This window comes from Python bivittatus, unplaced genomic scaffold (genome assembly GCF_059951505.1).
Source record: "Python bivittatus isolate LINGU-HERP-01145 unplaced genomic scaffold, Pbiv_v1 ctg000080_np1212, whole genome shotgun sequence".
NCBI lineage: Eukaryota > Metazoa > Chordata > Lepidosauria > Squamata > Pythonidae > Python > Python bivittatus.
Window position 1 is genome coordinate 57718476 of NW_028277035.1, and position 15665 is coordinate 57734140.

Consider the following 15665-nt stretch of genomic DNA (forward strand, 5'->3'; position numbering starts at 1 on the left):
AGGTGCACCCCTGCTCCTTCAGAGGAATGATACCCTGTCCAGCATTATCACTGCAGCAGACAAAGAACCAGGTGGTTTCTGGACACACACTGACTCAGATATGCTAGGATTCAACTTCAACTTGTTTCTTCCCATCCAGATCCTGACAGTCTTCAGGCACTGGGCCAGACTTCTAGTGGATCACATACAAATGGATGGTCCATTTTCTCCCTGATTTACTAATGTGGTCTAAAAAGAAAAGCCAACTTTCATAGAACTGAACTGATATTTGTCTGGTTGTTACACATATTTATATCTCCATCAAAATAACGTACTATTGTTTTCGTATCCAGTTTTCATAGCGTACAGCACTAAGATTTTTTTCTGACCTCCAACAAATTCCTGTTTCCACCCAGAACACACCACCAAATCTATCAGGCTCTACCCTACAATCAGATCAGTTCTCAGAGAGGACCTATTAAAAGACAGACAACAGAAACAGAACAGTACACCACTGGCTGTCACCTGTAGCTCACAATTCAAATCACTCAAATTCCTTATTAATAAGCTACAGCCCATGCTGGACAATGTCACTGCACTTTCTCTGGCACTCGGTGGCAGGGCCATACTTGTATGCAGACAACTACCTGACCTGAAGCAGATTCTCACAAGAAACAAGAAACAACAGGTTAATGATGCCAACATGGGAACCAGACCCTGCAATAAACCCGTATGTCTACTTTGCCCCCACATCTACACCAACAGCACTATCTGATGTGAGCTTCAGCCTAAAATAAAGCCTTACAGTACAGTAATACTTCCTCCAGCCTGATGCGAAGCATTGAAGCATGCTTGTTTGGTATGATGGCTCAACCAGCACTATGGTAGCATAGTCCAGCCCACTGTTTCTTATCTTCTGTACTGGAATCTTATGGGACACTTTGTCGAATGAAGTCAAAATGTCCTATGTCCACTACATCCTCCTGGTCAAATAAACTGATCAGATTGGTTGGCATGACTTATACTTGATAAACCCATGCTGGTCCTGCCAAGCAATGCATTATTTTCTAATTGATTACAAAGTAACTGCTTAGTAATCCGTTGACCTCAAGCTGACTTGTCTGTAGTTACACAGGTTTTCTTTTCCCCTGCTTTTTGAAAATAGTTATAACATGTGCCCTTCTCTAGCCTCCATGGTTTTTCAAAGACCATGGGAAAAAGTATTTTTAAAAGTTGAAAGCATTATAAAAAACATAGTAACAACACTTTGGGGATTTGTTCTGCTTATGTCCCTTTGAAGCCATTTCCCCTTTGGGGAGAAAATGGAAGCAAAGTAGGAGTTAAAGAGCTCTGCCCACTCCTCATCACCTGTTACTATCCTACCATCTCCCCTTAGTGACATCCCACCCCCACCCGCAGGTTCGTCTTTCTTTTTCTCCATTATACTACTGACAGAGTGAAAAAAGCCCTTTTGGCTATTTTTAGATTACTTTGCAAGTCTAAGTTCCTTTTGTGCTTTAACCTAACTCTAACCTTTTTAAACTTTCTTTCTGCCAATATCAGCTACTTGGTGATAATACTGGTTTTCCATTTCCTATACATGACCTTTTCTTAGTTAACTCCAATTTCCCTAGCATCCAATAATAGCTTCCTAAGTGCCCCCCCCCCGCCCTTTTCTACTCATTCAAATGGTCTATAATTGTACTTTCTATATTGTATTTCTTAGTTCTCAACTCTTCTGCGCTCCCTTTAACCTGAAAATTTCTGCCTGCTATATTCTACCTAGTATTTCTCTTAATTTGTTGAAACTAGTCCTCCTGAAATCTACTCTGTATGCAAGACTCTTATTTGTCTTTCTGGAGTATCTTGACCCCCAAGATGGCATGGTCACTTCTTCTCAAGGTTCCCAGTGCTTTCATCTCTTCAGCCAGCATTTCCCTGTTAGTGCTGATCTTCTTGTTTCTTCTTCAACCTTCTGGAAAATGGTTAGCAAGACCACTGAGGAATTTTGGGTACCTTGCAGGTTTAGCTGATTTAATTTTCCAACAGATGCCCAGGTACTTAAGAGTCTCCCACTGTTACTATGTCCTCTCCCTTAAAGTTCTGTAATCCTCTTACTCTGCTACATCCCCAGTCTCTAATCTCATTTGCACATCATGCTAAGCTATGGTTTCCTGAATAAACTACAGCTGGATGGGTTTACATTGAGGCAAACCAAACTGATTTATTTTAGTTTAATGTAAAGTATGATTTTGGCTAGTGTTTAATACTGGAAGCAATAATATTGATGACATTTCATATGTATAGATATATAGAACCATTCTAGAGAGTGATTCATTTATTATTTGCCAACAGCCATTTGCTGCTTTGTTTATGTACGGTACTTTTAACCCAGTCCAGTCCCAAAAGATTCCAGGCAACATACAACAGCAACAAAAAGAAAGCAAAAACCATAATAATGTCAATCAGAACCATGTCAAAAACAAAAAAAGAATAAGAAAAATTCAAGATAAACCCCAAATGATAGGCACTCACAGTCAGTCAGCTGGAACCAAAAGCATGCTGAAATAAAAAAGTTTTAGCCTGTTTCCAGAATTACAACAAGGATTCATAGCAAACCTGGTAGAATTGCACTGCGTTTATTTCACAAATGTAATATTTTAGATTATACAATCATTTAAAAAGAAATACGCTACGCAAAAGTTTCCATTTTGTTTATTCTAATTATGTAGAAAATTCACTGGAAATGAAACATCTTTGTTTATATCAATGTAACAAAGTATCAAAATAGAAAAATCCTGAAACAGTGCATGTCCCAGGATATAGTGTCTCAACTCACAGTGAATGAAGAATGAAGATGGATTAATGACATTCATCTGCTACATAAAAAGTTTTCACTAGGGCATACGCCCAGATATTCTCTGATAGTGACCTTTTATACAGAACAGTATTTTTACCGAAAAATCTATATTACTACATGATTTCTATGGACAAATCTAATTATGCCCCAAGAGAATGTGAACATCCCATCCATTGTTCCACCTCCCAAAAAAAGGCTTTACATGAAAATTCATCCTTCATCTAGGCAGGCAGGCAGGCAGGCAGGCAGGCAGGCAGGCAGGCAGGCAGGCAGGCAGGCTTCGAAATACAGAAACATTGTCATCCTAACTTGTTGTGTCTCACTAGATCAATTTTATTACAGCCTTTAGCTAGCAAATAAAAAGGTATAAAAGAGGGAAAAAAGAGAATTAAAATAGATAAACACAAATAATCCATATGGAGCAATCCCCTATTATGGATACCCTGATGGAGCCTTGGTGCTGGATAACAAAGTTTTACAACCCTGTAGGTTGTATAAAAACCTTATCAGTGAACAGAAAAAGTTAGAAAGTGGTAGGGGGAGAAAATTGGCAAATTCAGAAATGTAACATTGTAAAGTATTTGAAAATTCTTATTTTTACACACTAAATTTTAAGAAGTATATGTATCACTTCTTTGTGTCAAGGTTTCCATAAATCATATTTCAGAACTAATTATATTTGTCTGTTGCTAAGCTGCCAACACTGAAGAAATACATCTCTGGATTCCACTAGAAGTGGAGAGAGAAAGCACAGAGGAATACTTGGAGAATGAATCACTCCCTGGAAGTAGCCTTATGCCCCCTCCGCGTCACTGATTAGTCATTACTTCACATAGGATAGAACAGAAAAAAAGAAGAATAAAGCTATTCACTTGAAGCCACAGACTTTATTTTCCCTTTCCCCAATTGTTAGAAGACCATTTTCAAATCACCAAGATTTACTAAGTAAATGCAATCCTTTAAAGACAATATATCAGAATATTATGTTGCGAAATTAAGTTATTGTGATTCAGATCCCCCATCGTAAAGGCTTAGGTATGTTTTTTTCTGTTCTCCAATCTTTAGTTCTGTGTGGACCATTTTAAAAATAAAGGCATCATGAGGACAAGTTATATTTATATTATTAGGAAGATTTAAACACACAAAGATGGCTAAGGTGTTTTAAAACGAAGTTTCAATCGTAAGTCTCAGTTTCAGTGAAATGGATGCATCCTAAGATAAAGCTACCCATGCATAAATAAAATAACGATTCTATAATATGTAGCAAATACTATTTCAATTTTCATTTTTGCCAAAACATAGGCAGTAATTAGGATACTGTGCTCCATATTAATTATTGATTTGTTTGATAAAGTGCATTATATTTCAAAAACTTTCAGTGTGGCTTACAATTAACATTAGACAGCAATCAACAGTATTAAAATACATAATTTAAACTATAATCTCAGGAAATAAAATGCTTTTTAAAAAATTTAACAAGCAGCTGCACCAAATAAGACCAACATTCACAGCATCAATGTAACTGCACATTGCATTAGATCCCATCTTTCCTTTCCCCAGCCCTAACATCCCAAAAACAGAATACTTCACAGCTGGCCTTGGAAAGAGTTTGCCCAATTCTTCTTCTCATGGTCCATTCTGCCAGCTGATCAAAAATGTCCTGTGGGAAGCAAAATTCTGGAGCCAACTGATGAAAAATAAAGACACAGAACAAAACATTGTCCTAACACCTAAAACTCAAAGATGATCCAGGGCAAATGAGGTTTTTGAACAGTAATCCAAGATCAGGTGCTACCCTAAGCAATAATAAGTGAATCAGAACAATTAAAAGTAAGCAAGCAAAATTTTCCTAACAGTCAATGTAAATCATATTAGTAGGAAAATATCAATTATAAATATGATTTAAAGCAAATAGGGCTTACAGTACTTGAAACATTACACATGAAAGGTTTTTGAAATGGGGGGTCCAGTATTATAGTTTATTCTGCACATTATTTAAAAAATAAATTCAGAGTATCACCAACTCTGTATGATCTAAAGAATTTAAGCATGAAAATTGCCCCATCTATCTCCCAGCCAATTAAAAGTAACTCCAGATAGCGGCTAGTCTCATTTTAGGTTTGCAGGGAGCTATACATCTAGCTGACATCACAATGCACATCAAAGAACCATGCAAAACAGATAACCTCTTTTGAAGTACAGATTTTAAGGCCTGATTTTTTTCCCTATGACAGAGGGTGATAGATTCTGCAGATTAGATTCTGTCTTCAAATTAAAGTTGACTTTGCAAAATCTCAACTATCCCTGATTTATAACAGTACTGCTATCTTAAATAGCACTATTTACAGGAGACTAAAGGCAGGGTTATGCATATTTTTCCAAAGACTGCTTTCCTGAAGATCTAGATTTTCCCCCCAAATCAAAAGCAAAAATAGGAAGCAGGGGAAAATTAGGTCCACCTAAATTGGGGGAGGGAGGAAGAGGAAGTAAGAAAATAATAGAGGCTATAGTCATATGTGAGCTTTTTAGATTGGTCTCAAGTCCCTTTGCCACTGCTGACTACAATTCTCTCACCCAGAAACATTCTCCTTTTTTTCTTGTTCCTTGTCCTTTCTTTGTCCTGACCAAGTAACAACACAAACATAAATAGATTATATCATCCTTCTTGCCAATAGTGAACTTGCGTAGCCTGTTTGCCCATATCTGATAGCCAAAACTCTTCCATTTAAAATATTTTAAATATCTGGGAGATTCTTTATGTACTCTGATAGATTAAAAATTAAAAAGAAAAAAACTTCTGATAGCCCAATCACGGTCTACTGTAAGTTCATTGGCTTCCAGGGTGACAGAATGTAAAAGATGCCAGCTACTTAGGAGGGCAAGGGAGAAGAGGAGACAGATTACCAGATAAAACACTCTAGAGACAAGATGGATCAGTACCATAATAGTAAGAATTCTCCTTTTCCTGTTATATTTATACAACATCCTTTCCTCTAGTGTCCTCCACATCTTCTGGGCACAATTCTATCAACTATATCAAAAGCAAAGTCAGGGATCAGGGGTGAAAGGAGCTGCAGACCAGAATATATAAAGAATATAAGATCATCAAGGTCAGAGACAATTGCTAAATAAAGATTTCAGAAAGAAGAAAAAGGAACTTTGTATTTGAGCTCTAGAGCAGAAAAGCACAGTAGACGATACAAAGGAATTATTTTATCCTTTGGGGAAAACACTTCTCTCACCTCCAGAGATACAAAGCTGCTATTCCGTGACAGGGATATACTGAAAGATTTTGTTGCAGATCTTCAGTTGACACAACGTTTCACAACTTATCCAAACCACAGGACGTGGCACAGAAGTTGATAATAAATCAGCTAGCTCTTAAGAGCTAACACATTTTTCCTACAATCAACACAGTTTATTATCATTTCCAAGTCCATTCTGAGATGCTTTTTATGTCATCAATCTTTTCTATTTTCACTAATGACCAAATAGGATAGGCAAAGAATTCCTGAAACTACAGAGAACAGCTTTGAAACTATCTAAATTAGACAGCACCTCAAATACTGGGTCATGTTCCAAGGTCAATCTTAAAATGTGGAAGGATGGACATTGACAGAGTGGGAACATGCCCAAAGGAAAGCAATCAAGATGATAAGAGACCTGAAAGGAAAAATTTAGGGCAAATACTTGTAGATGCAGAATGTATTTAGCCTGGAGGAAAAAATACTGCAGGGAGACTTGATAGTTGTCTTCTAGTATTTTAAGAAGATGAATTTAAATTGTCCAGAGTTGTTTCAGATGACAGAACAAGAAACAATCAGTTTACATTACAAGGAAATAGGCTCTGGCTAGACATCAAAACACATTTCTGAACAGTAAGAGCTATTCAACAATGAAACAGACTTCCTTGGGAGGCAAGGAAGGGAGGTAGTTCTCCTTTTTATTCAGTGTTACCAGTTTCTTCTCTGCTTTTTTTCTTAGGGATTTACTTAAGTCCATTGTATCTATTTCACCAGGTTATAGATTCTTGTGGTGAAAGCTCACATCCTGAGATACTTTAGTTGGGCTCGGGGCTAACCTTGACATGTCATTTTTTCTAAACTTATTACTATCTCTGATTGTCTTGGGTTTGAAATTTTAATTCTACTTGAATTGTATTAAATATGTCCACAAGGCTATATTCTATGTTTCAAAAGGTAATTTTTATGTTTTATTCAATATCACTTTTTATTCTTTGTTAATCAATTCTGCTAACTTGTAGTTTTAAAATACTTTTGTGCTTCTGTGTTTTCTCCTTCCAGTAAAATCCATAGTTACCCAAGTGGGAAGCATAACCTTCTAGTACCGTCTTTGATCCGCAGCTTTGGTTCATCTGAAACAAGAATCACTTTTCTTGTGCATGTGCAATGCTAACCATACGTATTATCACTTTAAAATTGTTCCTAGCCACTGCCATAGCAAGGTGTAGGATTAGGAGTGGAAACCCCAGGACTGTGGAATCCACTTCCACCATGGAAGCTCACATTCGGCCAGTTAGTCTCTCTTAGCCCAACCTATCACACAGAAGTGTATCTATGAGGAAAAATAGGAGGGAACACTATGTTCATCATCTTGAGCTCCTGAACAAAAAGTGGCATATAAGTGCAATAAATGAGTAAATAAATAAATGATCACATGCAACAAAAGAATGGATTCTGCAATTCAGATATGCCCTTATTAGTGCATGTTCTAAGGCTATGCACTCCTATGCAAAATCCAGATGGATTTTGGATGGGCTAATGTTTGAGTCACGGTTAGGGCTCATCTCACCTGGTTGAGGGACCCTGATTGAAAGTGTCAGGCCAATTTATAGTTTTTTTGTCTGTGACTATTTGTAATAAGGGAACATAAGTATTATCCTGTGGAGAGTGTAAGACCTTGATGTAAGTTTTGCTATATTTTTAACCAGTATAGTTTTAATAAGATGATTTGCATTGTTCATTTGTGTTTATGTGTGTCTTGTTGGGGTCATTAATGTTTCATAATCTGAGATTTCTGGCCAAAACCAGCTGATGAGCAATTGGGAAAAGTTGCTTAAATTAGTTCCTACCGAAATCCAAACATCTAAAGAATATCAAACTGGGGGAAACTATATTATGAAACAGGATGTGGATAAAGGCAGATTGGGACTATTTGTTGTTGTCTGCTTTTCATTTTAATGTACTAAATGTTTAATATCAAGAAAATGTTGCCAGTTATGCACAAGTTTGAAGAATTTGTTTTAATTCTCTCAGATCAGCTTGTCCAAATAACTTAAGTTGAAATCTTCACAGTTTAACTATGTCTGCTAAAGATAAAAAGTTGTTATTCTACAGGCCTGTTCCCTGTAAGGGTCAATTTAAATTTCAATGTGGACAAACCCCACAAAAATATCCAATTCCATAGGTTCCTATTTTCAATATATACAGCATTACTGCACATAGAGGGCTCAACTCTTACTGTACAACCTCATGAGACCTAGTGAAATACACGCTGCTCTTTGTATTACATAACAGTATGTGCCATGTGATGGAGAATCTGAACACTGATTCCAAGGCAACTTGAACAATAATACTGTAAATAAAGCATTCCTTTACCCCATGCCCTCAGTAACTGTAATTATAGAATATCAGCTAGCTTCTAATGCTTATATTATTCTAGTAACTGAAAATATAGCACAAAGCTACATGGAACAGTTCACATGGTTTCAAGATGTTTTTTACATTACTGTATAATGTAGCATAAGCATATACTATATAAATAAAATCAGATGAAGTACTTCTGACTAAACATGCACAGGGGAGGACTGAAATGTTCCAAGTAAGCTTACAAAACAAAGTCTGTGTTTTTTTTAAAAAAGCTACCACATCATAAATCCAATTTTTTTTTTTTTTTTTGCTGATTGCTTAGTGTACATCTGTTAAAGATTAGGCACAGACTCCACAACTTCATTAAAGTCTACAGAACTATAATTTTCCATAGCCTAGCCTATATCCAGTCTTTCAATGAACGTCAAGTTAAAATTCTACATAAAGAGAATTTTGTTACTTAAATAGACTGAGAAAAAAGTGCAGATTTTATTTAGGTGTTATCCCACCCAGAGGTTTACAAGAGAACAATAAAAGCTATCTTAAATAGCCTCACAACAAAAAGAGCAATACTTAAACACATTAGATACAAAAATTAAAATGTTTATTTAAAAAAAAACAGAAAAGCAAAGTAACTGGCAATCTAAAATACAAGTTGGCCCTACTATCATACAAATTGCTGGTGAACACCCATACCCTTCACAACTGTTTTCTCCAAGAAAGCACGGGGATCAGCCAAGCATACTTTAGGAGAGAATTTCATAACTGGGATGGTCCCACGAAGATGCTTTGCCTGGCCACACCACGCTATGAGTTGAATCCTCCTGGCTAATCTTAATGCACAGGCTAGATGGTATTGAGGGAAACAACACTTTAAGCATAAAATGTATCCTAAGCTGTTTAGGGCTCTATAAACTAAATAACTTAAACTGGTTTTGGCAGCTCACAAGCAATAGTGTTACATGGTTCTTTTTAGTCACCTCACTTAAAGATCAAGAAGCTGAGTCCAATACTAGTTGCAGCTTCTGGATAGTCTTCAAGGTAACCCCAGATAAAGAATTCAGTCAAGAGATTATTAGGGGATGGATCCAATCAGCTAGAATCCCACCAGTCATACCAGCCAACGCTTCATGCTGCTGGAACAGCCTAGCCTCCGGTAACCAATTAGAATCAAAGAGAAGACCCAAACTACACAGCTGTTCTTTTAAAGGAAATGCTCCTTGTCCAATATAAGCCAGTTTCCTAAATGCCAGCCTTGAGAAACACTCATCCAAGTATTGCACCAACTTGTATGGAGTCCATTTCAATTTCCTCGCCCTTAGTCTATCATTACTTTCAGAGAAGTGTCAAACAGTATCAATATATTGATGATTCTGCACCACGAATTTCCAGACCTTCCCAACCATTTCACTTAGATACTGAACAGCAAGGTAGAGAGAAGAGAATTCTGTGGGAACCCAAACTCAAGCATCATCTCCCATCACTACTAACTGATATCAGTCCTGCAGGTGGGAATGAAACAACTTCATTGAACCTCCAATTCCCAACTTAGTGAGCTGTTCCAGCAACACGCTGTGATCAGTAGCATCAAAGTTCAGTGATAATCCCAGAGAATCTATGTGGTAAAACATCCAAGATCTCAGTTGGGGCAAGTAAGGCTGATTCTGTGCTATTTCCATGAAGTTTCAGTGAAATGAATCTAGATAACTGATTTCTTCCAAACATGCTTAGAGCTGCTCAAAAAACCAAGGGGCATTCTGGGCCCATCATAAACGGAGGCAGGCCTCTGGAGAAACAGCAGCATCAATCCTTCTTAACTCACTGACCCACAGTGATATTATGGCTTCAAAGAAATCACCAGCGATTATATCTTGAGGCCCCTCACCAAGCATTTAAGACTTTGTTCTCTGAGGAAGGTCTCTCTTAACTGGTTTCCCACCTTGGCAGACATGCTCATTCACACCCAGCTCAAATCTCACTGCATGTCTGCTTACATTTTTTTGCAATAACATATTTCAATTCAGAAAGTCATTACAGGATGGGCCACAAGTCCTGGGAGGGATATTAAATCCTCACCCGCTCTGCTGATGGTGGAAATTCTACCTCCTTCTCTATATCTCAGAAAGGCCACACATTTGCACTTATGCTGACAATGCAGATGTGAATGTTAACACATGGCGTAGATAGGAGGGGGAGGAAAAGAGGAGAGAAAGCCATTAGTGATACTGTACTGGCAACCATATGCCCTCAAAGAATTCTTCCCATGACTTCACAACAGTATTTCTGGACATACTAATGCAGACATACATTTAATAAGGGCTGAAAAACACTTTGCTTTAATTAATGGTGCCCTCCTTAAAAACTCTGTTTAAACAGTGAGTAATATTAAATCCTTTACTCTAAAAAAAGAAATCATTATTAAACTCTGCTAGCACAGAGGCTTACATTATTTAATTACATTAAATTAACTTTTACTCTTCCCTTTTAAGTTGGGCCTATGCTAATGCCTTCGTTGCTGGCAAATTATTAATATGTTCTGCAACAATACAAGTATGATTGCTCTTCACCTCCCTTCAATGTTTCCTCTATGCCTTTGTGACAATTACTATTTTTCAAGCCACATCCAAAGCTCTCACTTTCTAATTCATAATTCACTACAACTGATATACAAAGGAAAGGGCCAGCATTTATGCAACCTGCTATTCCAGCTCACACGCTCACAGCCCTCCGCTACAGCTGTTCTCCTTCTCCTGCCTACCTAGCGGCTGAACAAGACAGAGGAACACAAAGAAGCTTTGATTCTTTTCCCCCATTTAATTATAGTGCCCCCAAAAGGACTGGGGGAAGAACTACATGTCATGCCCCCAATGGTAAAAATTGATGCTCTAGGATAGAAATCTAGAAAACCAGAACTGAATCAGGTATATAGAAAATCACCTCATCAAAGAATGAGGAGAGTAAGGTTTCACTCTTCTATCATTTCTGTAGGGTTAATGAAAATGCAGAAAAGCTGTCTAAACAGGGAAACTGAAAAAGAGAATTTTCGCTATTCAGCAAACAGTGAAACCAAAAGGACTCCACAGTTCAACCCTGAGCTTCATATATTCTCTTTTATTGGTACCAAAAGGACATTTTGCACATGCACAAAATGTGGACTTAAGCCAAAAGGTTTTAACAAAACTCAAATTCTTTGGAGGTAACCTTGCACAATGCTGAATATTCCAACTTTAAGTATTGAAGTAAAAGTCTAAACCATCAAGTTAGCCCCTTAGGCATAAAAGCCAGCTGGGTGAATCTGGGCCTGTCACTCTCTCTCAGCCCAACTCACCTCCCAGGGTTGTTGTTGTGGGGAAAACAGGAGGAAGGAGTATTAGGCATGTTCACCGCCTTCAGCTATTTATGAAAATAATAAAGGTGGGATTAAAAAAAAAAACCTAAAAAAAAATTCTGTAGCTTTGTGAAAGGTAAGTGTAATTTTCAGATCAATGAGTTTATTTTGTTTTTTCACTATCAATTCTGAACAGAGAACATTTCTCAAATGAACCCTTGATATGATCTCCTGTTCCAAAATTGAGTTTTCTTGTGCACTTAGAGGCAGGAAATGCAGACCAGGAAATCTAAGTTCCCAAGATTCTCCACTTAAGGACACGCCAAACATCAATACAAACAGAATGCATAAATCTTTGGCAATTCTAGAGAGCCAGTTTGAGAGCGAACTCCTTGAGGGTTTGTGCTCCTTAAATAGCGAGGGGAATGCCTCTGCCAACAGGCCTGAGCGCTCTGCAGCGGGGGAAGAGAGAGGAGGACCTTCGCTGGTGGGCAGACGGTCATCCGAGCTCAAGCTCCAGGATCCTGCCGCAGCCCATTTCCCAGCTCTGCAAGGCGACCCAACAGTTGTCACAGGAAGGGCACGGTTCGTTAACGGAACGCTCAACTGCCCCTTTAAGGGGACTACACGGCATGACGCCAGAGCACAGGAGGAGGAGGAGGAGGAGGGTCAAGATTCCAGCTCCTAGTGGCTCCTGTGACAGTGCATCGGGCCGGGGGGCGGGGGAGATATGCCTGGGGTCTGCCGGATAAACCAAACGACAACGAGGCCAGCAGCTGCTTTCCGGTGAGGGCTGCCTACCGGACGTCCCAAGCAGGGGCAGGATTTGCAAGGATTTGCAAACCCCACTAGGCGCCCACCCCACTGTCCAGGCACTCCTCTCACGTATCCAGTCCCCATCCTCACGGCTTCGCCTGCAAACGTTCAAACTCAAGAAATCCGTGCGCGAAACAGAAGCCTGCCCCCCCCCCCCGCCCACGCGCGCGATCGGCCAGGCTCGGCTGGCGAAATGCTCCAACCACTGGCCCGCACCCCCCGCCGCTCCCCAAGAGCGGGCAGTCGGCCTTCGTGCCCGCCGCCCCTCCGGCAGAAGGAGCCCGCTCTGCCGCCCCCGCGCCCAGAGACCCAGCCCAGCGGCCGTGCCCGGCGACCCCGGGGGCGCCCTCACCTCCTTCAGCTGCTCCATCTCGGTGCGGATGGTTTCGTACTCCAGCTCCAGCTCCTCGTACTGCTGCTTGAGCTGCTGCTTCTCCTCCAGCACGGCCAGCCCGTACTCCGCAGCCTGGATCTTCTCCCGGGTGGTTTCGCCCAGCTCCTGGAAGAGCCGCTTGATCTCGGCGCGCAGCCACTCGGGCTCCGACTCCATCACCAGCTTGGCGTATTCCTCCTCTTCCATGGCTAGAGACATCTTTGCGGCAGGCGGGGTGCGGGGGGGGGGGGCTTTCCAGACCGGCAAAAGGAAGGAAATGCGGCAGAGAAAGCGAGCAGAAGGATGGGTCCCGCAGCACCCTCCGCCCCTTCGGCAGCCTTCAGAGCCCCGCGCGTCCCCCGGCCACCATGGCCCTCTCTTCTCCCGCGCCCCTTGCCCGGCGTGCCATTAACCGGGGAGGCTCCGTGGCTCTCCGGCCGCCCGGCGCTCACACCATGATTCCTGCCCCCGTCTCTCGCTGCGGCTGCGAAACTCCCTGGGAATGTAAACCGCAGTGAAATCATTCAAAAGGAACGGCCAACCGATCAGCCCGCGGCATTGTAGGACTTGTAGTCTCGGCTCCTCGCAGTCAAGCCCAGCTGGAGCCTTTGAAGACTACGATTCCCATAATGCACAGGGAGGCAGCGCAGACGGATTGCTAGCTCTGTCCTCTTTAAGGAATTTTTTGTACAGGAAGAATCTGGCAGCCGGCGCTGTTGTTATCCTCAGTGCAAGTGCGGCTGTGGCAAAGCGCCTTCCGTTTGAATACTGACCCCTGGAGGCCGTCCCTAGAAGAGGCCGCGTATAGAGACGTGGGGACGAGGAATCGGGTTTTCACTGAGGGATGCCTATCAATTCTCCCTTCGTTGCAGTGGTAACTGGCACCGCCTGTGATAAGAATAAAACTACAATCCTGCAGACGCTTAAACGGCTGCACATGTTTTTTTAGTGGCTGGAGATGTGGCGGGGGGGGGGCTCTAAAAATCATTAAAGTCTTACGTTATATCTAATTTAAGTAGAACCAGGATTAGGTTGCCTTTAAACACAAACACACAATAAAAGAACAGGCCTGTAGCACTGAGCTCTTGGCTATGAAGTAAATCACCAGGGTGACTGCAGCTGCCAATCACGTTGGTTTTTTCAGAATGCTTCTGGAATTACCAATGGCTTTGCTTAATGAAATCATTTATTTACTGAATCCAATTTTCTAGGTTCACGTGGCACACTGAACCATAAAGGAATCACACTGCCTAGTTTCACATAGCATACTAAGTATGAACAAGCTATATTAAGTCTTGAAAGTGTTATATCAGCCAGACATAAGCAAACATTTGATGAAAATCCAGGGTGCAGCCCTTGTAAAAAATCAACATCTGGAATTTTTAAGTTTGGAAATAGGAAATACAAAAGAACCTCAAATTATGCATGGCATGGGAAAAAAATTAAGTTTTTGTCCTATGTCATGGAAAACAGTAAAACCTAGAGACACTCAATGAAAGTAAACAGTGGGAGATGTCAAGACAACTCAAAGGAAGTTCTTTCTCACCTAGTACAAAGTTCAGCTAAGAAGTTTGCTACTGCAGTAGTTAGTAAATATGACAGTTCTAAAGGAATGTAAATACTTTGTAAAAGATAAGGCTACAAACTGGACCTGTTGATTGTATCTAGTAGGCCTCTCAACTCCATTTGCTGAAGGAAGAAGAGAAGGCTAAGCATGTTATTGCATTGATGTCCTATTTGTGGTCTTCCAGGAACATCAGAATAGCCACTGAAGGGGCCGAATGCTGGACAAGGAATCAGCCTTCTGGTCTGGTTCAGCACAGCCATCGTTCTACTCAGGACTGGTAGGAAACTGAGAAGATAAATGCTGACTAAACCAAAACAAGCACACCTGAAGATTAGATCAGGTGACAATTGTTCTGCCCTGCCCCTGCCCAAGGCCTTTACAGAACACTTTAATCTTCCCCCTTTCAATCATTTTGATCCGAACTGATCCAAACATTTAAAACATTCCCTCTAATAAAATGGTCTGCAAGTTCTAGCTTCAGAGTCATGAGCCATCTTGGCTTTTTTACTTTACTGGATGTTCTTAGTGTGCCATGTATGATGAGACTGCATTTATCATGTGAATATATAAAGGTAACACCCTCATTTTTTCTTTCTTATTAAACCTGCCTGAAACCAAAATATTAAAAAGTTTGATGTAATCCACCCTGAGGTATTTAATTAACATTGTTTTCTGATCTTTTCAGAATGTACTTGTGCAGTTGGCTCATGTGTCCTTTAACATCTTAGTGGGTATTCAGTTAATTTCTCCAGTATGCATTTCAGGCCCACCTGCTTGGATTTAATTCAAGACTTTGGGATGTTCTGATACCTCATATAAGGTTTTCATTGGACTTCAATGAATGGGAATTGAAAATAAGCAGGTTGAAAGTAAACCTTGTAGGGAAAAGTTGAAAGCTCAACAGAAGCCACTCAAAAGCCTCCTAAGGTAAATTTCAGCAGCTGCATTTATGGCCAGATTCCAACCAACTACTTCTACCCTTCCTACTAAGTGTCCGGGAAGTGTATCAGCAAGCAGGAGTTTTCCATTTCAACAGAAAGGCCGCATCTGTGAGTTGACATCTTGTTCTCCAAACCCTAAGCCTGAATTCACATGTTGCACTGAACCCTCAGGTAGCCAAAGTGTGACTTGCA

At 40.4% G+C, this 15665-nt stretch overlaps 1 protein-coding gene across 2 annotated transcripts in view; it reads right to left on the bottom strand.

Moving 5' to 3' along the window:
* The window catches only part of BICD2 (BICD cargo adaptor 2), an 89895-nt gene extending 76391 nt beyond the window's left edge, over nucleotides 1-13504 (bottom strand). The window contains exon 1 of one of the 2 annotated variants that reach the window (XM_088134179.1): nucleotides 12945-13501. In XM_088134179.1, coding sequence (XP_087990305.1) covers nucleotides 12945-13184 — 240 coding nt within the window. In that variant the 5' untranslated portion in view covers nucleotides 13185-13501. Of the gene's footprint in view, nucleotides 1-12944 lie in introns of both variants that reach the window. The other variant, XM_088134178.1, reaches the window with a different exon arrangement.
* Between the last annotated feature and the right edge of the window lie 2161 nt (nucleotides 13505-15665).